We start from the raw sequence: 25,191 nt of genomic DNA on the forward strand, positions 1-25,191 counted from the left end.
CAAAAGTGAGCTTACACGCCCTGTTTTAAAGACATTCCCTGGGCTCTATAGAGTATTAAACTGTCCAAAAGCCACTTCTTCAAATCTAATCTGCTCTCCTGTTGAGTCTCCATTTCTTCATCTTTCTCTGGAACATGACTCATGAAGGTCTGTTTCAATGTAATGCTTAATAAGTTTGAGAGAAACCCTGGTTTCTGGGCTCACAACATATCAGGAAGAACAAAAGTTTAAAAAGCATGTATGAGGAGACAGCACAGCAATTGAAATACATGAAATGATCCTGCTTCAAAAATGAATGTCCATAATAATGTGTCAAGTTTAAGCTATCTTCAGTATCTCTGTTCACCAAGCTAGGGAATTGTGTAAAATATTTCAGAAAGGGATCTATCAAAAATGACTTAATATTTTTTTAACATCTTTATTGGAGTATAATTGCTTTACAATGTTGTGTTAGCTGCTGCTGTATAACAAAGTGAATCAGCTATACATATACATATATCCCCATATCCCCTCCCTCTTGCATCTCCCTCCCACCCTCCCTATCCCACCTCTCTAGGTGGTCACAAAGCACACAGTTGATCTCCCTGTGCGATGCAGCTGCTTCCCACTAGCTATCTATTTTACATTTGGTAGTGTATATATGTCAATGCCACTCTCTCACTTCGTCCCAGCTTACCCTTCCCCCTCCCCATATCCTCAAGTCCATTCTCTACATATGCATGTTTATTCCTGTCCTGCCCCTAGGTTCATCAGAATTTTTTTTTTTTTTTTTAGATTCCATATATATGTGTTAGCATGCAGTATTTCTTTTTCTTTTTCTGACTTACTTCACTCTGTATGACAGACCCTAGGTCCATCCACCTCACTACAAATAGCTCAATTTTGTTTCTTTTTATGGCTGATTAATATTCCATTTTATATATATGCCACATCTTCTTTATCCATTCATCTGTGAATGGACACTTAGGTTGCTTCCATGTCCTGGCTATTGTAAATTGTGACTTAATATTTTGATTTTGAGTTTCAGCTTATGATCTTCAGTTGTTTAGAAACTTCACTTACCCCAAAGTTACTTTATGGTCTTAATTATGTGAGGTGCTGCTATTCTTAGATTCTGATGACATCACCTTATCTCACCAATGCTTAGGTAGTGAAGTATTTATTGTTTTCACCTTAAAATGTTGGCAGGCAATTTGGAACCAGACCTTTTCTATTTTAATACAAAAACAATCTAGAATACTTTTCACCCAAAATATAACTGTGATTAGTGAGAATCAACACAAACTTATCAAATGTAAAATAATGATTGTTAAAATGATTATTTTTTTAAAGCCCCAAAACGTATTCATTGAGAAGTTAAGTCAAGACTCTTCTGTCTTTCTTCTAGCACACCTGAGTCTTTCAGTCATAAAACATGAAAAATTAAGATCTTCTTTCCATCTTGACTGTAGTACAAACGTCCCACCCCCGCCCCGGCCAAATCTGCAAATCAGGAAATTTTATCTAGTTAAATAAAAACAGTTAAGCCTTAACAAAACGCTACCTATTCCTTTTTGAAATATCAAATTTGAAATTAGAATTTCAGGCAGTAGGATTCAGTAGCCTGTGAATCATGACTAAAGTAAACGAATAGAAATGATGATACCTGCTCTGTAACTGGGTTGTTTTCAGCTATGGATTTTACTTTTTTGTTTCTCAATTTTTCATCTGCAAACATTAGCATAAAGATACAACTCTTCTTTGGAATGTGAATTATTTACTTTTAAGAACCTTTGGTACCTTAAAAAAATGTTAAATATATAAAATGAATAACTTCAAATTCAACTCAGCGGGTACTTGATAAAGGTGCACAAAAGTGAACCAACTGTTCAGATGCTGCCACAAAAATAAAGGTGAGTTAAAAGAGCCATTGCTTCCAGGGAGCTTTCAACAAAGTATGGAATGTGAAATAAGATACCCATGATTATATTACAGCCTAGAGAAAGACAAATGTTACAAAAGAAAAAGCAAACATTTATATGGGAATTCAGAGAAAAAAATTAAGACTTTCTCCTTATCTTGCCAGATTATCTTTCCTGTTTCAGTCGTGTGAAATGACAATTAGCTGTTTATACATCTATCTCCTCAATAAACTTTCGTGATGGCAAGGATTAATAAATACTATATGTTATATAATAATAATATCATTATTATCATAATTTTAATTTGCTCTGAGTCTGGATGAAACATGGAAAGTGGGCAGACATGTGTAAGTATATAAAAGAATTAATGAACACATCCAGGTGGTGAAAATCAAATGAGCTGTTTTTGCATGCAGCACATTATGAAAGTTGTTTATGGTACAGAGCTTTTGTGGTCGAGACTATTCTTTTACTTGTACATTTTCAAAATTCTAGTGATAAACATCCTTCAAATGCTTCTAACAGAAATAGTTTGGGAGAAACAGGAGATATTTCTATTTGGCATGGTTATAGTCTTTTGTTTGGATGCATGCTAATCTATTTTGTGAGTTTTTGTGGAATGAAATATAAACTTAGAATCCAGAGACCTGAGTTTGAATAACCACTGCCAGTGACCAGCTGACTGACCTTGGGAAAGTTACTGATTCTCTCTGAGCTTCAATTCCTTAACAGGAAATTAGGGATAAGAATTTGTCATTTGATATTAGCAAGAGGATTAATTAGAATAACTCCTAGAACTGTGTTCAATTAAACTTCTTTAATTTTATTTCAAATGAAGAAATGATGATAATCATAATGCAGTTTTGAAATAAATTCTCATCAGTAACATTATCTTAGTGTGAACAAAATATAACTGATGAGGGTGAATATCTATGGCACTGGCTGATTTTGAATATTTTCGGTATCAATAGGTAGCACTCTTACCTGTTGGTGGGATTATCCCAGGAGACATAAGGCCTGGGACAGAATGTGGCATGATATGAGAGTTCTCTGGGGAGGTGACACTTTGAGTCCTCTTAGGAGGCCTTCCAGGTCTAGAACTGAAACAAACAAACAAAAAATTTTTACAATTAAGCTGTTGTCTTACACATCATTTCAAAGTTGTTTCAAGTGGTAACATGGACTGTAAATAAATTTGTTTCAAGGACAGTTGCTTTTGCAGTTAGATGTAATAGACTTCCATCACTAATTAGATTACATGCTGAATTCATTTTCCTCATTGAAGATCAGCCACTCTTGATGCATAATTCATAGCCTGCACCTCGTTACCTGCTTCTTCATATTAATATCTATACACAGTTTGAATTGCCTCGTTTGCATATGCTAAAGTTCTGCATGCAGCCTTCAGCACGAAAATTATGCACTAACTTGTAATAATTATTACAGTCAGCCTGCTATTGATTTATGAGAATTTTAAAAACCAAATATGTGTAGTACTTGTAATGAATGATATTTTAAGGTTCTTCAGGAAATTAAAAGGCAATGGCTGCCTAAGGAAATGTTCTGCTTGTTTGATTTAATACTACAGTTAGCTGGGAGGTGGAATGAAAGAGTGATTCAGACCTATAGCACATTTTTCGATGATATGTTTTATTACTTCGCACTGCTAGCCTGATATCTAGATGATAGATGACAATACATATGTAATGTGTGAAAAGGTCTTGCAATTTCTTTATTTTTTGTCATTTAAAAGATAAGTCAAGTTATCATTTAACCCTTATTCTATTTAAATGAATAGCCCCACTAGGTTGCCTTACTTTAAATCTGCTAAAATACATTGGAAAGGCTTCGGATTATTTGTAGAACATCATTTAGAAACTGCCAGTGTAGCATCTTATATCTGCCTTTAGGATAAATAAAAATACTTTGTGTTTCAGCAGTACTTCTCCTTTGCCTGCCTATTGTACAATGATAAGTTTTAAAGTTATAAAAGCAGAAGGTGAAAAGGATACAAGTATTCACCATCCTTGTATAAGGAAAACATGAAGAATACAGTATTAGCAACTTTTGAAACAAAGATAATTCACATTGTTGCCACTGCCTGCCTCTGTATCATGAATATACATTTATGAAAGGCTTTTCCATCATTTTTCTGGCCAATATGTGCCAGGACATATCAAAACCTCCAGATACATCCTTAATAAGTTAACATCTCCATGTCAGCTTCAGCTGAGAGCCTTTGTCTCATCAGAAGATTCAAAGATCCTACCTCTATTATTTAGTGTAAGTAATATATGTAGTCATTTAACAAATATTAGTAAGCTCTTTCTGTTTTCAAAGCAGTGCACCATGGAGGCTAATTTGGGAGAATGGGTTCTTAGTCTTCAGGAACTTATACTCTTGCCAAAGGGACATATGTAGTGCAGAAAGAACTAGGGTGCAAACTAGAATGTGCTGTGTCCTAAGCAAGTTGCAACCTGAACACTAATGGGAAGTTAGGCTGGATGATGATATGTTCCCTGTTAGAGATAAGATTTCATGGTCCTGGGAGGTTAGAAGAAAATTCTGAAGGATGGGTTGGACATGGAGAGGAAAAAGAACGGAAGAAAAGCACACTCCAGTGAGAATGTATGAAAGGAAGTGAAACATGAAAATGTATGAATGTACAAGATTTTTTCCAGTGAGTTGAAACAGGTCAAATAAAATGAGGGGCAGAAATCCATACCGTTAGACTTACTGCCTAGGGCCAGACCCTGGAGGTCTTTGAACCAAGAGCAAGTAAATTGTGCATTTGCTTTGCTAACCAATAAGGACACTGCCCTGTGTATTCTGAAGCATCTCTCTGGCTACTTATTCTTATTCTTCATTATTACTCTTCATCTAAGCTGATTCCTTAACTCCTGTTATTTGCCATAAGACCATCAACAGCCCTCTGATAGTCTCCGTTCTCCCTGAGTAATCTCTTTCATAAACATTACTGATATGTTAAGAAATAACAGCTAAATATATTATCTACTGCCTAAAGCTTCCTCCTGGGATTCAGACAGATTAATGCCTGTCTACTGGAAATACCTGCTTGGATGTTCTATAATAATCTAAGATTCAGCTTGCCCAAATCTGAATTCAGCATCTTCTCCATTAAAACCTATTTTTCCTTGGTTCAGCAAAATGTCACATAATTAACTAAGCCAAAAATCCAGCACTCAGCTGTCTTTCCCTTCCTCTGTACATTCAAGCACCATCCCAATGGAAGTTATCTCTCTACCCATTCTTCCTATCCCCACACCTATATTCCAGATCAATCCCTTCCTTTCTTATTTGATCTACTATCACAGCTCTTCCAAGACATACCTCCAGCTTTGTCCCACTCTAGAGCCTCGAGTGAAGTCTAGATAACTTTCCATACTGATTTTGGAATGATTTTTTAAATGCAAATTTAATCATGTTTTCCAACTGCTTAAAGATATCAGTAGTTCCCTAGAGCATTGACACTCCTTAACACAGTACCAAGGCCTTCCAATATTTGGCCCCTGTCTACTTTTCCAATCTCTTCCTTTTATTCCCACATTCATGGTTTATATTTGGCCCTAATGAATTTATTAACAATGTCCCATGTTGCTTTGGTCTCCTCTGACACCACCTTTTGGTCTCCTATTACACTACCTCTATCGCAACCTGCCTCCTTTGCCATCAAAGCCTTTTACTACATTCCATTCTCATCCCCATTTTACCTGACTAAACCTTCATCATCCTTCTAACTAGCCACTTCTAGTGAGTATTCCTTCTATGCACTATGACAGCTCATGGTGAGCAACTCTATTATAGCCCTTTCTGCCCTGACTATATTAATCTGTATATTTGTTTCACTCCCAAGACTGTATGGCAGAAAGTATATAAAATATGTCTTTTGTCCTTAAAACAGCTCAGTGCCTGGCTCACTGTATGTATTTAAATACATTTTAACCCAATTTAGTAAGCCCAATTCTTCAAATTCCTCATCAATTCCAGTAGTCTCCATGTTTCCAGGAAATGAAAAGTGAGATGCAAAAAAAGTTTGGGATTCTGAGTCTAAAGAAGCGAAATGCACATATGAAGCTCAGAGAAAAAGAATACAAGTATTGAGAGATCTCAAGCAAGATGCTGTGGAGAAAGTGGGAAAGGAAAAGGAAGTTAAGATTTGAAAGTTTTAGTTCTTTAATTTGTTTTGCTTTTAAAGAAGGTGAAACTGTTTAGCAGTACTTTATTACTGAGGCCACAGGAGCTGTCCTCACAGCCCTCACTCTGGAAGCAGAATTCAGGCTACTAAGTGGGAACACTTTATTTCACACTGTGATTAGAAAAGACCCAGTGGGCTCTCTTTACCCCAGATAGCTCCTGCCCAATCTATCACACTGCCTCCAATTCCACTAATAGAGATTTACTGCTTTTAGTCTTGAAGCTTTAAGATCTTTTAAAGCCTTCCATTAAAATGCAAATACCCTTGGTGGTGGTAGCACCCTAAAGCCATCTACTCACACCCTACTAGGGATTACTTTACTATTAGGGGAGAGTACAATCTTGAGATATCTATGCAAAGAATTGAGAATGGGGGCAGGGGGGCGCTCCACAGAAAGATTTGGAAGAAAAGCCAAGTCATTTATCCTTTTGCCTAAGAACAAGAGGGAAGCTCTTCTTGGAGTTATACAAGACTTCCTGGTGTAGAGGAAGTTAGATGGTTTATTTATTAACAAGACTTTCCTCTATCCCTTCAAGACCTAAGTTAGGTCCCCTTATTGACAGCCTTGATGTTTTACCCTTACTGCAGTCTTGGTCACTAACTGTTAGAGGGTTTAACTCCAGAAGATCTAGGAAGATAACTTAATTATAAAATACTTGAATATTTAAATTACTTTCAGTAGAGCTTTAGGGAACTTCCAGGAGAAGCTGTGTAGTACCGTGGTCAAAAGCATGGGTTGTATTGTCTTGACACATCTAGCTTTAAATACTGGCTCCACCTCTTTACTATGAGGTGTGGCCTTGATCAAGCCACCTAATGTCTCTGAATAACTGATTAAATCAAGATTTTTTTTAAAAAGTGGACCTGCTTGCTTTGTTAGAAATAAGTTGTACTTGGAAAGAAAAAGAATAACTTAACTGAAAAGAGGAAGTGAAAGAATTAGCAAAAGCACTTCTTTTGGGAATGATCAGTTGCCTCAACAGCAGACACCTTCAAGCCTCCTTACTACACCAGTAACCCAGCTTTACCCCCAAAGGATCAGAGCAGCTGAACTCTCTTAGTTCTAATCAAAGCAGAAGACCTCACTTAAATAAATTATTACTCTTAATAGCTTGACTGAAATCAAAATTTATGACTTTGGTAATTGTTTGTGGCAAGCTTCACACATGAGCCATAGTACACCCTTTAGTATTTTCAACCATTTGCATTAAAAGAGCAGAGCAATCACTTAGAGATGGCCACAGTTGGCATCTCACAGTGGATACAGTGGATTCTCACACTTGGTAGGAATCCACTCTGGCACATCCTTTCCTGCAGTTCTGATTGAAAAAGTTTTCTTTTTCAGACAGATCACTGGGTAGACGTCTCTCCTTACTCTACATCATTAAATCAGTCTCAGGCTAATTTCTCTCTCTCCCTCAACTGTACGATGTTTACCAACTCTCCCTAGTTCATTTAGTGTGCTTACTCACAGTGAAGTCAAAATCTAACTTAAAGAGGCTAAGTGCATCAAAAGAGTGAGAGGCATTTGAAATACTACAGGAAGGTACAGTACATTTTTTTCAACTCCTAACCTCCACAAACACCATTTTCTGTTAACCTCTTCAGTACTTTTGAAGAAATTAAGTTCCATTCTCCTCCTGAGATTTGGAGCAGAGAGGCCCGTGAAATCCAGAAAGAGATTGTGATGGCTATAAACTGGGAAATGCAAAAGTAGCTGCTAAACAGAAATTTGGGTTCTAAGTCCTATCTGTCTAGAGAAACGAAAGAAGGGTTCCATTCAATCATTCAATTCCTTCAACCATCTGTCTAAAAGAAAGGAGCTACTGTACAACAAGTAATGAGCTAGATATTAGAGTTTTAAAATAGAGACACTCCTTTCTTTGAGGGGGAAGATAAAATTAAATAGCCTGTGGGATAACAATTAAGAAGAAAAATACATGGCAGCAAGTGAGCATTGATTTTAGTCTTGGGACACAACAAGCATTTAGGGGTGAAGGAGTCTTGCTCCATTAATCTACAAGAGTTCATTTGCCCTCTCCAATCTATTCACCCCAGGAAAGCGCCAATTGTGTGCTTATATCTTGCATAATTTTTTCTAGTAAACTTCTACAAAACCAAGCCAAGAAATACGAGAAATATATATATTCACATATATAAGCCATATATATATTATTATTTCTGACTGAAAAAGTACACTTTGCTTAATGATTTATATACCCACTTGAACACTATGGAGTCACAAAAAGTGGGGATGTTTATGAGTAATTTATGCTAACAGAAAAAAATGCTTATGTTCTAAGTGAAAAAGCAAGATACAAACCTGCACATATGGCATACCAGAGCACAAGAGAGAGAAATTAAGTAAAAAATGCAATAAATATGCATATAAAAAAAAGAAAGACTAGAAGGAAACATAGTAGACTATTAGGAGGGATTATCACTGGATGGAGAATTACAGTTTTTCTACATCTGAAGATTTTAGTTTCTCTGTCATAAGCATGTACTACATTTAACATATGAAGACAATTTTTAAAATTAATTTGTTTAACACTTCAGTACTCTGGCCATATATTTCAAATTGTGGACAAATCACGATTCTGGCTAAACTTGATCAGTGCCTGAGGATTACCTCTAGCCATAGCAGAAACCAGATATAATTTATCCTCTTTATCTTTCTTTTTTTTTCCATATCAGTTCTAAAATATCCAATAAAAAGCAGGTGATTATATGTAAAAATATTACCCTTGTGAGAACTATAAAATTAATCTAAAATATGAAAAGTACAAATACTCATTAATATCTTCCAGATCAAATCAACCTCATGAAATAGATACATCAAAATAAAAGAACACAAAGAACTTCCCAAGATTAATGTATGTATACATTTCACCAAAAGTCATAGCAGATTTATAATACTCAGGTTATAAATGGGTAGTTTTCCCTTAGAAGGATCTTGTTAACTTGCTAGTTGAATCTTTTTTTTCAGTTTTCTGAAAGGCTGATTAGCCTTTTTTTTATGATTAGCATTATTTTCCCTTTGCATGAACTTTTTTTCTACAGTTGGCAAAATTTTGAAAGATACATTACTTTTTGCAATGATGACAAACTTGAACACTTTCTCAATCTCGTATCCCACATTTGTTTAGACACATTTTTGCATTTTCTGTGTAGGTGTGTGTCCCAGACATGTGTACTTCTCAGTACAAATAGGTTATGAACTAACTCATAAAAGAGATGTTTTCCACCATCACCAAAATACCGAGCCCCATGGGGCAAGCACTTGAAATTTTGCCAGCTGTACACTTGGAAAGCATACAGATTACTGGCTTATAAGCACGAAACACATAACATTCCCTCAACTCTTTACATGGCAGGTGTTATAGACTGAATTATATTCCCCCCAAATTCCTATGTTGAAGCCCTAACCCCAATGTGATGGTATTTGGAGATTGGGCCTTTGGTAGGTAATTAGGCTTAGATGAGGACCTATCAGTAAGACCCTCATGAAAGGATTAGTGTTCTTATAAGTAGAGATGCCAGGGAGCTTGCTTGCTCTCTCTCAGCCCTGTGGGGACACAGTGACAAGGCAGCTGTCTACAACCCATGAAGAGAGCCCTCCCCAAAACTGACCATGCTGGCACCCTGATCTCAGACTGTCAGCCTCCAGAACTATGAGAAAAATTTCTGTTCTTTAAGCAACCCAGTTTATGCTATTTTGTTTGGCAACCTGAGCAAGACTAAGACAGTAGGCAATTCTATACATTAACTGAACAGATACATATACAAATACACAAAATAAAATTTCCTGTAAAAAAGAGCTAAAAATAAATTTTAAAAAAGGTTCTGTGCTCAAATAAACTTGGCAAATGCCCCATTAAACTTATTAATCATACATATATTTTGTGGAAAAACTTCACAAATTCCTAAAGTCTTTTTTTAAATAAGTTTATTTGTTTGTTTATTTATTTTTGGCAGCACTGGGTCTTCGTTGCTGCACGCAGGATTTCTCTAGTTGCGGTGAGCCGGGGCTACACTTCATTGAGGTGAGTAGGCTTCTCATTGCGGTGGCTTCTCTTGTTGCGGAGCACGGGCTCTAGGCGCGGGGGCTTCAGTAGTTGTGGCACGCAGGCTCAGTAGTTGTGGCTTGCCAGCTCTAGAGTGCAGGCTCAGTAGTTGTGGCTCACGGGCTTAGTTGCTCTGTGGCATGTGGGATCTTCCCGGACGAGGGGTCAAACCGTGTCCCCTGCATTGGCAGGCGGATTCTTAACCACTGCGCCACCAGGGAAGTCCCCTTCCTAAAGCTTTTAATATTTTTGTTTTGTGGATCAATTTCTCAGAGCTTTCACTATGCTAGAATGTACTATAAATCTCTAAGAACATGGTGAAATAGGCATTTACTAAAACTTAGTTTACCATGAAACCTGTTATTTCCAGGGAATCTGTTTAGAGACTTGTGCTCACAGTATGATTATACTCAAATTATAAAAATTCCTCATCTCTCAACATTACGAAGCCATGCTCTGTGTCATAGGTCATATGACAATTGTCACATGAGAAGTATTCTCCAGAGACAAGAAAAGCAGCAATTCACATATTCTATAGAGTTGATATGAGTTGATAATTACTCAAAACACAAGGTTAACACGAGTAAACTGAAATCATTACAAACAGAAAACAAATAAGAGCTGAAATTAGCTACTCTTGTGAGGAGGAATTATTGCTGACTCTGACTTCAAAACTCAAGTAGTACAGGAAATTTATTTTATATGAATCCCGTTTCAAAGGTCATTGACAAAATTTCTGAGGTCTCCAGCTCTGTTGGAGCTATTAAATACTGAATAGGAATTGCCCCAAAATAAAAGTTAAAACATACTGGAATGTAACTAAGCTATACTTAAGCATTTGCATATTGTGTTAACAATTAATTACAGTCCAATATCCTAAAGAGAGTCTCTGTTTGACAGGTTACATACTTAGGATAATCTAGCTCCTAAAGTTTTTAAGTCCCCACTCCCCTTTCATAGGATCTATACGTGATAGCCACACTAAGAAGATTATTTAAAATCCATGAAATGCATTAGTTATATTAATCTTAGACTTAATATATTAATCATGGATTTCTTACTTAATGAATATATTTTTTGATATTAAGTTTTTATCAAATTAGAGATCTCATATTCTCCTCTCAATTTGAGTTATTTATTCACATCAATGGTAAATTATACTTTATAAAGTATATATAGTGATTTATCTCAAAAGTATATTCATATTTTTTAAATATTTTGTGGAATTAAGAGTAATTTAATGTAATTTAAAGTTTAAATTAAAGAATATAAAATTTTAATACTATTTATTTTTACCTTTCCATTGCATACGTTATACATCAACATACATGATATTTCTTACAAAGAGGATACTGTTTGTAAATTGAATTTAATGACATGTTTGTCTAGAAAGCCAAATAGTTTTAACCTTTTAATCACCTTACTATTTTCTCTACTTCCCATAAGCCTTCCAAGCTACAGATAAATCTACCCACAGCACATCTGTTTCAAAATTATCTGTAAAGAATGACTGAAATCCCCTAAGGGGAAAATCCTAAAATAATGGGAAACAATTGTAAATGGCTTTCTTAAAGTTTTGGGATGAGTTAGTACTTTATTGTCCTCTTTCTCACAGTTTCTGTCATACTTCAAAACCATATTCTATAAAATTTAAATTTAATATTAAAAAATATTCCAGCTAAGACATTCAATATCTAAACCAATCTTTTATTTAACCTCTGGACTCCTAGTCACAAAGAAAAAAGTTTCATTTCTTGTAATTTTTCTGTTTGAATTTCAAATGACTACATCTTCTCTGCAATTAACATTGGTTATATTTTGTTTGAACAAAAAGTAACGTATTTAGTCTTTTATCTCACTGGGACATACCATAACCCTGTTCATATATGTGCAATGGCTCTGTTTTTGCAGATCATCTTGAATTTGGCCCCAATATATGTTCATTGCTCTAATCTCAAAATAATATCCAATTCTTCTCTGTAGGAGATGCCATTTCCAACACTCTGAATGCCCTGTTCCCAAATGTTTTCATTTTATTTTGGAATAGTACATTAAATAATAAAATAGTCACAGTTGTATTATGTTGTCTAACCCCTAGGCCCTGTGCTAAGTTCACTATGTCATCTAACTCTTTTAATAATCATAACACACCTTTAAGACAGGTATTATTGTTATCCTTATTTAACTGATGAGGAAACTGAAATACAAGAAAGTAAAATGCCTTACTCAATATGCCACACATAAAAAGTAATAGAGTGGAGTTGGGTAGGGGGAAGGATAAATAGGCACAGCACATAGGCTTTTTATGACAGTAAAAATACTCTGTGTGATACTATAATGGTGTATACATTTGTCCAAACCCATGGAGTGTACAACACCAAGAATGAACCCTACTGTAAAAGATGGACTTTGAGTGATTATGATGTGTCAATGTAAGTTCATCAAATGTAACAAATGTACCCCTCTAGTGGAGGATGTTGATAAAGTGGGAGGCTACGCATGTGTAGAAGGAACTATATGGAAATTCTCTGTACCTTTTGCTGTAAACCTAAAACTGATCTAAAAACAATTAAGTCTTTAAAAAAAGTAATACTTGTGAACAAAGGCAATCTGGTCTAGAAGCCAAGCCCTGAGCATGAAATCTGCCTCTGTTCCATATTTGTTGGTTAATTTAGTCAACAAACAAATGTTAATGTGCCTGACCCTCCAATGTGAGCTGGAAATACTAACAAGATACCACCCCTGACTTTAAGTAACTTTCAATCGATTTGGGGGAATTACTGGATTGGCCAAAAAGTACAGGTTTTTCCATAACATCGTAGTAAAAACCTGAATGAACTTTTTGGTCAGCCCAATAGATACATATATAGTTACAATAAATCTTGTTAAATACCTCAGGGAAGATGAGGTGTGAGCAAACAGGAATTAGTCAACTGAAGAAGAGGAGGGGTTGTTAAGTAAGAAAAGACCACAGAGGCACATCCCTGCCTTACACACACACACACACACACACACACACACACACACACACACACTTCCGTAATGACATGCTGAATTACTCAAACCCATGTACATCTTTCCTTTCCTAAAATGGTTAGTATCACACAGTCTAGCACATGATCATTTTCAAATAGTTTCATAGGTCATTATCTCATCTCTCCATACTGTCTCCATTCTTCTGACCTTAAGAAAAATGTTAAGACATGTAATAGGCTCTGATTTTTGGTTAAATGTCTTCAGAACATTATGATTCATTTAATTACTTTAAATGTATCTTTTTTGTGATGTTACATTTTAGAGGAACTAAAAAGGAGCCCAAGTTGGTGTTATGTAATTAACTCTGTAGATAAAATCTGACTCCAACCAGTAGCTGATCTATCCCCCTTAAAAAAGTTTACTTTAACAGGGGTGTGTATCCATAAAAGGAAATTCATAAATGACTCAAATGAGTTTTATTTCATTTTTCTATAATATTTATAATCTCAATCTTAACCAAAGTTGCTACTATATGCTTTGAATATACGAGAAAAAATATTTTGTAAGGAAAGGATAGCTAACCAACAATAAGGAATGAAAAAGCTATAATAAGTGTGCATCAGTCTTTATGTTCTAAAGTAATCACAACCATAAATTTCTGGCAAAGTAACTAAATCTACACACACACACACACACACACAACAACAATTTGGTATAAGCATTTTCACACATAAGTCACAGAAGTAGAAACAATATTTATCTTAAACTCTTGATCTTTTGAGATGTAGTTTCAAATGAGGGTTAAAAGCAGGATCTACTAAGCCAGAACTCAGAAAATCTTGTCTTCCTGCTTGTGAATGCAGAGGTAAGATGGCTGACTCAAACTAAAATGTGTGTTTTCACCCTTCACTGACAAGTTATTTGTTTGCTACCTCTGGAGAAAATGTACATAACTAATTTATTTGAGAAACCTGTTAGAAAAAAAAAAAATACATCCTCCATTCTCCTCCACTGTGTAACACATGGGGAGCTGTCAAGAAATGTAGTTATGAAGCACAGAGATTCAGATACCAGCCCCAGAATTCAGAGATCTCCTGACAACTTTCTGATACTCCCAGGAGGATTCTGGGCCTATGAACTAATGAAAGGATTAGATTAAGACAGGCAAAGCTATGCTGTTTCTAGCCTATAGAGATTCAATAACATGCTTAATACATTACCTGACATAGATGTTACATAAGCACCAAACATTGCTATTAGTATTATTTACATTAATTGAATTCTATTTAATACTTTATGAAAATGTTTTCTTTAATGAATGGTCTTTTAATACTAATGTTTGATATTATAAAAAATTATGATGTAAACTGCCTGCACCACAGAGTTGAAGAAGACGTTGGCAAATGTCCTTTCAAGCTTGAATAGACATTGTTTTATCATGGGATTATTTCCCCTGCAATACTGTGCAGAGGCTGCTTTTAAAATCCCAATCATTATGCTAATAATTCCTATATTCTCTAATTTATTTATTCGTTCCCAAATCATAATTTAAAATACTAAAAAGTTTTGCCTTAATTTTGTTGTTTAAATTGACTAAGTAATAATAGTTTACATTTAAAGCTGGCCTATTTTTGTGCAACAGGAATTCTTTTGAGCACTTCTGAGGGCTAATTTTGTGAGATGGAGACATTATTATTTTTGTTTTATAAATATGAAAACTGAGGCAAAGACATGTTGAAATATAGTGTTACTACGAATAAAAGTATAAATTTTCTTATTCATTAGTTCAAATGGAAAAACTTTCTTGATTAAGTCTTGTGCTGGACATTTTATTATAGAGCAGTCTATTACACTTTGACTTTTTAAAACAGAACATAAAGAGTTCCATATTTTGGTCAATTTCTTTATCTTTCTCTTTGTTAGAAGACTTTCTGATATTGAAAATTCTGCCTCAGCTTCATGGTCAGAAAAACGTCTCTCAAAGTCCATGGCTATAGATCTGATGATTTACTCCATTGTGTTCCTTCCCACATTATTAGAGCCCACAGACATGTGCTGGGTAGCCACTGGGTGGTAAGACCCATCGTATATGCCATGACAGAGAGAAGGACACAAAATTGCAACACTTTCTCGAAAAGAAGCTCCTTGTTTGTAAAATATGCAGTTATTTTATGACACGAAGTCTCAAGTGATTATTTTTAAAGAGGATAAATTTTCAGATAATATAAAGAAAGAAGTGGCATTTGTGGTAAGTCTTGAAACAGGAGTGTGATTTTGACTGAGGGAGATAAGGTGAGAAGAAGGTGTTAAAGGTTTTTGAATGGCAAGGTCAAGGGCTCCAAGGCAAAAAAGTACATAGAGCATGAGGAATGGTGGGTGGGCTAAGGCTTCAATGAATGTTCCATCTGCACAGTATTTCTAGGCCATTTTGATGGATTTATTATGTTTCTTACGTGTTTTACAGTCCCAGGTGTATTGTAAGGCCTTTGAGCACCACTGTCCCCCTGCCATTTCCCATATAATGGGCAGCTAATAGTGTGTGTCCAATAGTGAAACTCAACCGAAAGGAGTGGGTAAGCTTGGTAAGTGCAGATCATGTTGTAAGAGGCAAGGCAAATATTGAGTGTCTAAATGGGACATTCAAGAAAGGAAATGTATGATCTAATTATAACATTCATACTTGTGATAGTTCATGAAGTATAATGGCCCACAATTTTGCAGATTTTCATGAGATTAGAGTGAAAATTAAGTTTGCTGCTATTGTCAAGAAAGAGATTAAAAATTTTTTTTATATAGCAGGTTCTTATTAGTTATCTATTTTATACATATTAGTGTATATATGTCAATCCCAGTATCCCAATTCATCCCACCACCACCACCCCTCACTTTCCCTCCTTGGTGTCCATACATTTGTTCTCTACATCTGTGTCTCTATTTCTGCCTTGCAAAACAGTTCATCTGTACAATTTTTCTAGATTCCACATATATGTGTTAATATATGATACTTTTTTTTCTCTTTCTGACTTGCTTCACTCTATGACAGTGTCTAGGTCTATCCACGTCTCTATAAATGACCCAATTTTGTTCCTTTTTATGGCTGCTTAATATTCCATTGTATATATGTACCACATCTTCTTTATCCATTCGTCTGTCGATGGGCATCTAGGTTGCTTCCATGACCTGGCTATGGTAAATAGTGCTACAATGAACATCGGGGTGCATGTGTCTTTTTGAATTATGGTTTTCTCTGGGTATATGCCTAGTAGTGGGATTGCTGGGTCACATGGTAATTCTATTTTTAGTTTTTTAAGGAACTGCCATACTGTTCTCCGTAGTGGCTGTATCAATTTACATTGCTACCAACAGTGCAAGAAGATTCATTTTTCTCCACACCCTTTCCAGCACTTGTTGTTTGTAGATTTTCTTATTATGCCCCCAAATTTTTATATCTAATAATAGCTGAATTTACTATGTGATTGTCATTATGCTAAACACTCTGACATGCATTATATGATTTCATCATCACAATAGCTCTATCAGATAAATATTATCATTATACCCCTTTTACAGATGGATGGAATGATTATGGGAGGGAGAATAAGTAACTTGACTAGGTCATGGACTGAGATAAATAGAACCACATCTGACCGAGCCACAGTCCACTCTGAATCACGATGCTAATCATAAAAATGTTTCCACCCTGAAGAAATTTACATCAGAAGTAAATATCCATTTGTACATGATTTTTGAAATTCACTTTCAAGGCTGTATTTCTCATCTACAACTCTAAATATATTTATTATTTTGAAATGTATTTACTATTTTGAAAGCTTGCCTCCATACCTTTGCACTTGCTATTGCTACTTTCTAGAATACTCTTCAGTAACACGTCTTTATGCCTCCTTCCCCAGCCCCCATACAACATGGCACTGGGTTCAGTTAATAGTTCACCTCCCGCACTCTGACGTCTTTTTAGCCTGAGTGTTGTTTAGGAATACCACATACTTATTTATTTATTAGTAATATCCGTCCAGATAGGCTCTATGTAGGCAAGGATATTTGAATGTGTTTTGTTCACCACTGTATTCCCAGAATATAGGAAGAGTGTCTGGCACAAAGTAAGGACTCAATAAATATCTATTAAATGAAAACAAATGAATGAATGAGTGCATGGAGGAAAAAACAGATGCTTATTGCTGATCTATGGCCATTGAAGTCTACACTGCCTTAGTAGCTATTTAAGTGCCTGAGAGGCTGGGGCTATGGCATGTCAGAGTGTTTTGTATGGTGTCAATTTGATAATGATGATAAAGTGGAAGGCTGCTGAGTTATTGCCCTCTTTGCATTATCCTACCTCTAACTGAATGCTCTGAATCTGTCTTCGCTCTTCAAAATGATGTGGTTGGAAAGAGAATACTCCATAAATTTTTAAGTTGATGGCAATCTGTGGCTCTTGAAATCATCAACCAAGGCATCCCACTTCTAAATATGCACATTTCTGAATTTAGTTTAAAAAACCTAGACATACGTACTTGAAAATTTATTTCACACTTCCATAATAAAGTGTACATTTCTAATCATTTGGTTTAATCTATGCTTCTACATCATCAAAAATAAACCATCTTTGGGTTAAACTTTATTCTCACAGATTCCACCTTACATACACATGGTTATATAAAAAAGTCTCAAATTATTACATTTCAATCCACTAGAAGTCTATATTACATAAAGTATGGTGTCAGAACAATTTGCTAGTTATTTGAAAAGTTCAGATAGGTTTGCATTTTATGCATTTAAAGAAGTAGATTAAGTAATTACATGCTTAACAATTGCAGAAAAAATTGCAAAAAAAGCAAAAAATAGAAAAAAACTATCCTTGAGATAAGATAGAACTTTATAAGCATGGCATTAGTGCTAGAAACTATTAAAAAAAAGATTGACTGAATTATCTGTACAGAAATTAAAAACATATTTAGGAAAGCTAATGTTGAAAGATAAGTAACAAGATAGGAAAATATATAAATCAAAAGCAAAGGATTCTTGAGCTTGATTTATAAACAATGAAGAATCCAATATTAAATGGCAAAAAATATGAACAGCAAAAAAAATCAAAAATAATAGTTAATTAACCTATAAAAATATGCAGCCTCACTAGTAAATAAGGAATTAAAGATCAAATCAAGTATAAAATATCAATTATGTCCATCACATTGGCAAAGCTAAAAAAATACTGACACTATACTAGTAGAAGTATGTATATTGCATAATATTTCTCAGGGCCCATTTTGTCTAATGTATCAAAATTTTAAATTTGAATACTTTTAGCTCAATACTTTCAAACTGACAAATCTAAGAATTCATCCTGAGGTAATGTGAGACAGAGGCTATGTAAGAATAAAACCTTAGATGTTAATACAAATGTATTGAGTTGAATAAATTACAGTGTATCCTAGACTGAAATTCCAATAGGTCATTAAAATTATATATTAGAAAGCTAGATAAAAGGATACAGAAACACGTCTGTCATAGATTTTTATGTTTTATAACAAATTAGACTACAGTATGATCATATTTTATACATGCTATCAGTGGTTTTCTTCTTATATGTGATTGTATCTTTGCTTTCTTACTTGTTTCTTGAAATTTTCTAAATATTTGGCAATGAACATTTTTTTAGAATCAGAAAAACACTGAAATAGAAAATCCAGAGATGGTTTCAGTGGTATTAAAAGAAAAATTACTTTTCAAAAACCAAGAGAAACAAACATGTACTGCTCTGAATACGTTAGTAGAAAATTGCATATATATATAGAAGAGTATTTTATTTTAGAAGCATTAGTATGAAGTAAAAATAAATAATTAAAATAGGTCCTTAAACTGCTTGCCTATTAGGAGCATAACATCTAGACTTTATTGCCTAGAACTTATAACTTGGCTATTTCCTTTCCACAAGTTGAAAAGCTTAGGACAAGTTCAGCTTCCAAAACTCTTATATATTAAGGGGAGCTGCAAATACAAAGAAATATTTTTATCACAAAATATTACATCAAATATTTAAAGAAAAAAAACATGATAAAAAATGAATAGAGGGACTTCCCTGGTGGCGCAGTGGTTAAGAACCCGCCTGCCAATGCAGGGGACAAGGGTTCAATCCCTGGTCCAGGAAGATCCCACATGCCACAGAGCAAATAAGCCTGTGCGCCACAACTACTGAGCCTGCGCTTTAGAGCCCTCAAGCCACAGCTACTGAGCCCGCGTGACACGACTACTGAAGTCTACGCACCTAGAGCTCATGTTCCACAACAAGAGAAGCCACCGCAATGAGAAACCCGTGCACCGCAAAGAAGAGTAGCCCTTGCTTACCACAACTAGAGAAAGCCCACACGCAGCAACAAAGACCCAATGCAGCCAAAAAGAAATTTTAAAAAATGAATGACGATATTAGGATTGCTAACTACATAAAAAGCTCTCACCTTTAATTACACCTTGAAGTGGTCAATTTTTGAATTATATTTCATTTTTCATTCATATTTAGCGTGACTTTTCTGAAAACCAGCTTTTCAGTTTTTGAAACACAGGGCTTCTAGACCTCAACAATAAATTAGACCTCAACAATAAATTTTATTAAATCTCAAGGCCTCCCTGTTTGGGTAAGAATGAGTAACACATCTTTCTACAAGACATGGCCTCTTTGGTATAGATGCCTCACACTCTTTTTTGTTGGCTTAATTGACAGGATTTACTCTTTCTGAATGGAGGGGTGTCTGGTGAGTAGTTTATGAGCAGAGAGCCTCTTAGTATGTAAGACATCAATCTGAACAAGATGAAAAAAGACAATGGTAGAATTTTGCTATAGAAGATGTTTTGAATCAACCAAGGAATTTATCTTGTTTTCAACTTTCACACAAAACTCTTCATGAGGTTTGAAGAAATATTTGAAGAAAATGCCAAAAGTTGTATCAACTCTCCCAACCAAATTTTACAGTCAAATATATAAAATGCTACAGTGTAACTTTATGTCAAAATGTTCATTGATTAGCATCAAAAACTTAAAAGCAATGCTTCTCTTATTTTGCTATATTCTTGAATTTGTAATGCTGAAAACAGTTGATTTCATGGTCTTAGTTTTAATTGTACCTTTTCTGTTGTTTTCTAGTCCCTGTTTGCCTGCCCTTCTAGACTAATGAACTCCAAGATTCTGTGAAAAGCACACAAGTGTGTGTGTGCATGCACACACACACAGCCTGGACACATGCTGGCATTCTCCACACATGCTGAAGCCAATGGGGATGGCAAATGGATCGAGAACAGGGAAACAGAAAAGACAAAGAAAAAAACTGATCTCAGCAAACTAGGAGGCATTCCTGCTGTTCAGAGAGGAAGTTCAGGAACATATAATGAGTAATGAACAGCCTTAATTTACACAGTTACATTTAAGGAAGTGTCGTAGAGTAGGTTAGATCCCTGGGACAGCGGGACTAGCCCTGTATGCATGGATATACTAATATTCTACTATTTGGAAAGGAAGATTTCCTTTCCTTTTTCCCCCTCTGTGGAACTAGAGTACATAATGCAAACTTTATATTTGAAAATGACAATTAAGGCAAGTTGGTGTTTCCAAACTTTTCACATCTCTCACCCCATCTTACCTTTTAATTGGTTAAGAGAAGTTCAAAGTAAATTAACCTTTTAATAAGTTAAAAGCAAAATCCATTAATTTTAAATTAAGTGGAGTTAATTTAAAGGCTCCTAAATTTTAACTTTCACTTAGTGAATTATTTTCTAGTAAGTTTTCCTGAATTATAGATTAAAAATACAAAACCAGTTCTTGACCTAAAATCTAAAATCAAACTTGCTAATAAGCCTCTACCAGGTCTCTCCTTGATCTTTAAGCACATAGGAGATATTAATAACTTGAAGAAGGACTGATACATGTATACATGCAGAAATGAATGGCACACAAAAAGCTATTAACTGGCATGCAAGACAGCAGTGTTATTTCACAGAAACACAGATTCATTTAAGTAGTTTTTTTTTCCACATATAGTTATATATATATAGGAATGTATATGAAACCAATAAATATGATGCTTTTTAAATTACTACATGATCAAGATATTTTCTTAGGTAGGTATATATTTAAATCTGAGATTTAATAATTCAGTATAGTAGTAGATAATTATTACATTTATAATTTTAGACACAGTTGTTTTCCCAAAATGATCCCACTTTATTCACCACTTAGTCTTCCCAGGATATAATGATGCATATCACTCCATATCCTATTACAAAAGATTTTCTATTTGATGGCTCTTGGTTCAGATATATGTGAACTCACTTAAACATCAAAGCACAGAATCCAGAAAGATCAAATACAAAAGGAAATGAGAAAGAGTGATAGAATGAAAGGCAAATTGATATGAGGTAATTAAGGAAGTAACTAGGGTTTGGAGAAGAAATAGAAATAAAAAGAAATAAGGTTTCAGTGAGGTAGAAAGATGAAAATAAAAATCCAAATGGATCCTATGTGAGATGATAAAGTGTAGGTAGGAAAACAGAATGGTATATTAATCCAAAGAAAGGAAGTATAAGGAAAAACCCAGATTTTGTAATGAGGTGTAAATGTTTGTTCAATTTCATGCTGTTTCATAGTGTTTGAATTTATAGTTGTTTTGAGAATGGAAGCCTAAATTCCTGGTTTACTGCTCTCTACAGCATTGCAGAAATATTTAATCTTCTATGTGATGACCAAGTGCCATGACACCGCTCCACAATCTAACCCCTCCGGCTTCAGAGCTGCCATTGGCAACACAGCCAACTCCATATTACAGAAGTATATATGTTTATACACACACACGCGCGCTCATGCATGTACCTGTGCACACAGTAAGCAAGCTTTAGTTTCTGCCTTAAACTTTTCCTCCTCTTTCTTCTTACCAAAAGAACATTTTTAACACATGCACGAATGAAGCTATGCAAATATCCATGTTCTCCCCATTCTATCCCATGCTACACCATTCTGTTTTAAAAATTAAGCAAGGTACAAGGAATGTATCTGCAACACTCAAATTATTCACATTTAAAGTACTTTCAAAAATATGAAATAAGTTCTCAATTTAAAAGGCCTCTAAATTGCACATCATTTTCATGTAAATTTCAACTTTATGGTAGTAAATTGAAGTGAAAATTATATAGTGTATTTAAACCTATATTTCTTGCAAAATCATTTCCAAAAGTTTGCCACCAGTGAATTATATTCTTGATTAACTTAGAGTACTATGAACCAGGGAAGAAAGAAAATAATTCTGGGCTTATATAAACATCTACCTTCAATAGCTTAGCAAGCAAACATTAACAAACGCTTTGCATCCTATTTTCTTACAACAGTCCTATAAGACAATAAACCTCTGAAAGCAATTACTGTAAATTTATTTTTCCTCCACATTGAAGCAGAAAATACTGTCACGCAAAAGTTAGCATTGAACTTGTACAAGAGCAGAGATTTATTGAGACAAGGAACAATGCTGATTAAAAAAATAAAAGCATTGAAATACACCCTAACATCTTTCCTGAAACACATGATAATAATTATCTTAGGAAAAGGTGGTGCTGACAGCAGCATAAATGATGCTGCCAAATGGAGAGTTAATTTTAAGGACTAAACCATAAATTACTTCTTTAAAATTAGTGAGGAAAAAAATAGATCCCTTCTGAAGTCAATTTAATCAGTTCAGACAAATTTTGCACAAGAGAAAAAATTATTAGACTATAACATTCCAAGAGGTTATATGAGAATCATTTTAAAGAGCCTTGCCACTCTTATTCAGGAACTAATTTAGAATGTATATGACTGGATTTTCAAATATCTGTTTAACAACCTATATTCTAACATATTTATTGCCATCTCAATCTAGATTTAAAAATAGTAATTGGTTAGGTTTTTCTCACTTTTTAAAAATGTTCTCTTTTCAAAAATTCAATTTTAAAGCAGAACTCTAAGTAATTTTCTTACTTGTATGGCATCCGGATATTAGCAGAGTCAAAGGATAGTAGGCATTTAATAAATTCACATTGACTGATACATGCTATTATTGGTTAGCTGTCCCCTCGATGTCCTTGCTATGCTTTCCTGAGGAAAAGTGTATGAGAAAAGTACACTTCTTCAGTGTAGAAGGTTTTCCACTCCTTTTACTTTGGTCTTGGCTCTAGGACTTACTATGGCCATGGGAATGTGAGCAGATGTTACATATGCCATCGTGAACTAGAAATAAATGTTTGTTGTCATAAGCCGCTGAGATTTTGGTGTTGCTTGTTGCAGCAGTTAAGACTGACTATGCAAGATGCATCATAAATACGATAGTTATTTGTTATAACTACTTAAAATGTTAAGAGCATATATAGGACACCGTTCAACTGCTGATATAATGCATCAGAAGTAAACATACTGAGACCCGAAGCCTTTGACTCCTGTGGGTAGAGTCAGGAATCTGCATAAGAATAACAGCAGGCTCCTAATCAGAGCAAATCTGCTCCCCGCAGCTAATTCTTCGTTCATTCTTAAGGGAGAAGAGGAGAAAAAGTTGCATTTTGAATGATGGTACCAATTATGTGGAGCCTACACGTTAAGATTTGGATGTACTGATAAACCTTGACTGACTAAAGATTGCAATTTGATTACTGACAAATGGTCCAAAATAATCTGTCCAAGTATGAGGAGAAAGAGGTGGATAGAGACTTAAAATGAAGTTATTACAGGACAAAATGTTTTACTGACTTTAAAACAAAGTAATAAAAACTCACTTTTAACCTAGTTAATGGTGGCATTTAATCGCTTTTCAAATAAGGAAGGGTAGAAATAAACAGGCTTTAATAAAAATTAAAATATATTTATTACAAATATGCTTCCTTGTTGCTAAAATCAATGTAGTAAATTATCTGATAAATTTTGATTAAAATATTATTTTATCGTTGTATTTTTATGATAGTGGTATGGTAAAAAGCTCTAACCTGTATTTACTAGCACATATATAAAGAATGATCAATTATGTTTGCAGATAATGGTGATTAAGACAGGTCTAGGACAGGACTGAAAACTATCAAATAGCTACTAAGTATCCAGTTATTATTGTCAAGGTAAATTGGCCTAAGTCCTGGACTTGATTTTATTCTAGTAATGGTATTTTATGTTGAGATTTGACCTTTATTTATCTAAAGAATCCTCATTGGAAATAAGAATAAAGTCCATGTCCAGAAAAAAAAGAAAAGATTGGTTCTACAGCACTATTTAGTGACCAGAATGTTATTGGCTACAATTCGGGGACACTGGGGTTCATTTAAAGAAACTATCCTATTTGTAAATGAGTATTTGCCTATAGTGAGTAGATAGGGGCGGCTAAAGTTTATGGGAGACAATGGTTTAAACAACGTTTAAAAAATCATTATTAAACATCATTAAAAGTGAATTTATTCAAAAACTGTTTCTATGAATTTGAATTCTTCACCAAATTCACACAACCCAAGCCTATAAATGAATGCATAGGTGGATGGGTAATTTGTTAACTACTAAAGAAACTTCTCCAATCCCATCATTAGCTAGGACTTAGAAGAAAAAGTTATTTCAGAAGAAAAAGTTATTTCTGCTGTTAAGTTCCCATCAGACCTGCCATTTCCATCCATAGATCAAATGGCTCTTTACTTATTTATTTATTTATTTATTTTTATTTTATTTTTTTGCGGTACGCGGGCCTCTCACTGTTGTGGCCTCTCCCGTTGCGGAGCACAGGCTCCGGACACGCAGGCTCAGCGGCCATGTCTCACGGGCCGAGCCGCTCCACGGCATGTGGGATCTTCCCGGACCGGGGCACGAACCCTTGTCCCCTGAATCGGCAGGCGGACTCTCAACCACTGCGCCACCAGGGAAGCCCCGTTTCAGAATTTTTAAATGGCATTTTATTATATATATCTTCATTGAGATTTTATGAAGAATAAGGAAAATAGAAAGGGGCAAAAAACTAGCTGTACATGTATTATT

General features: G+C 34.9%; 1 protein-coding gene across 4 annotated transcripts in view; it reads right to left on the reverse strand.

Moving 5' to 3' along the window:
• DACH1 (dachshund family transcription factor 1) overlaps positions 1-25,191 on the reverse strand; it is a gene marked incomplete at both ends in the record, with an annotated part of 412,420 nt that overhangs the window by 235,484 nt on the left and 151,745 nt on the right. For all 4 annotated transcript variants that reach the window (XM_079902827.1, XM_079902825.1, XM_079902826.1 and 1 more), the window contains one exon: positions 2,886-3,001. In XM_079902827.1, the coding sequence (XP_079758953.1) occupies positions 2,886-3,001 (116 nt within the window). The remainder of the gene's footprint in view (positions 1-2,885; positions 3,002-25,191) is intronic.

The sequence above is a fragment of the Stenella coeruleoalba genome (assembly GCF_951394435.1).
Source record: "Stenella coeruleoalba genome assembly, chromosome: 18".
NCBI classification, from domain to species: Eukaryota; Metazoa; Chordata; class Mammalia; order Artiodactyla; family Delphinidae; genus Stenella; species Stenella coeruleoalba.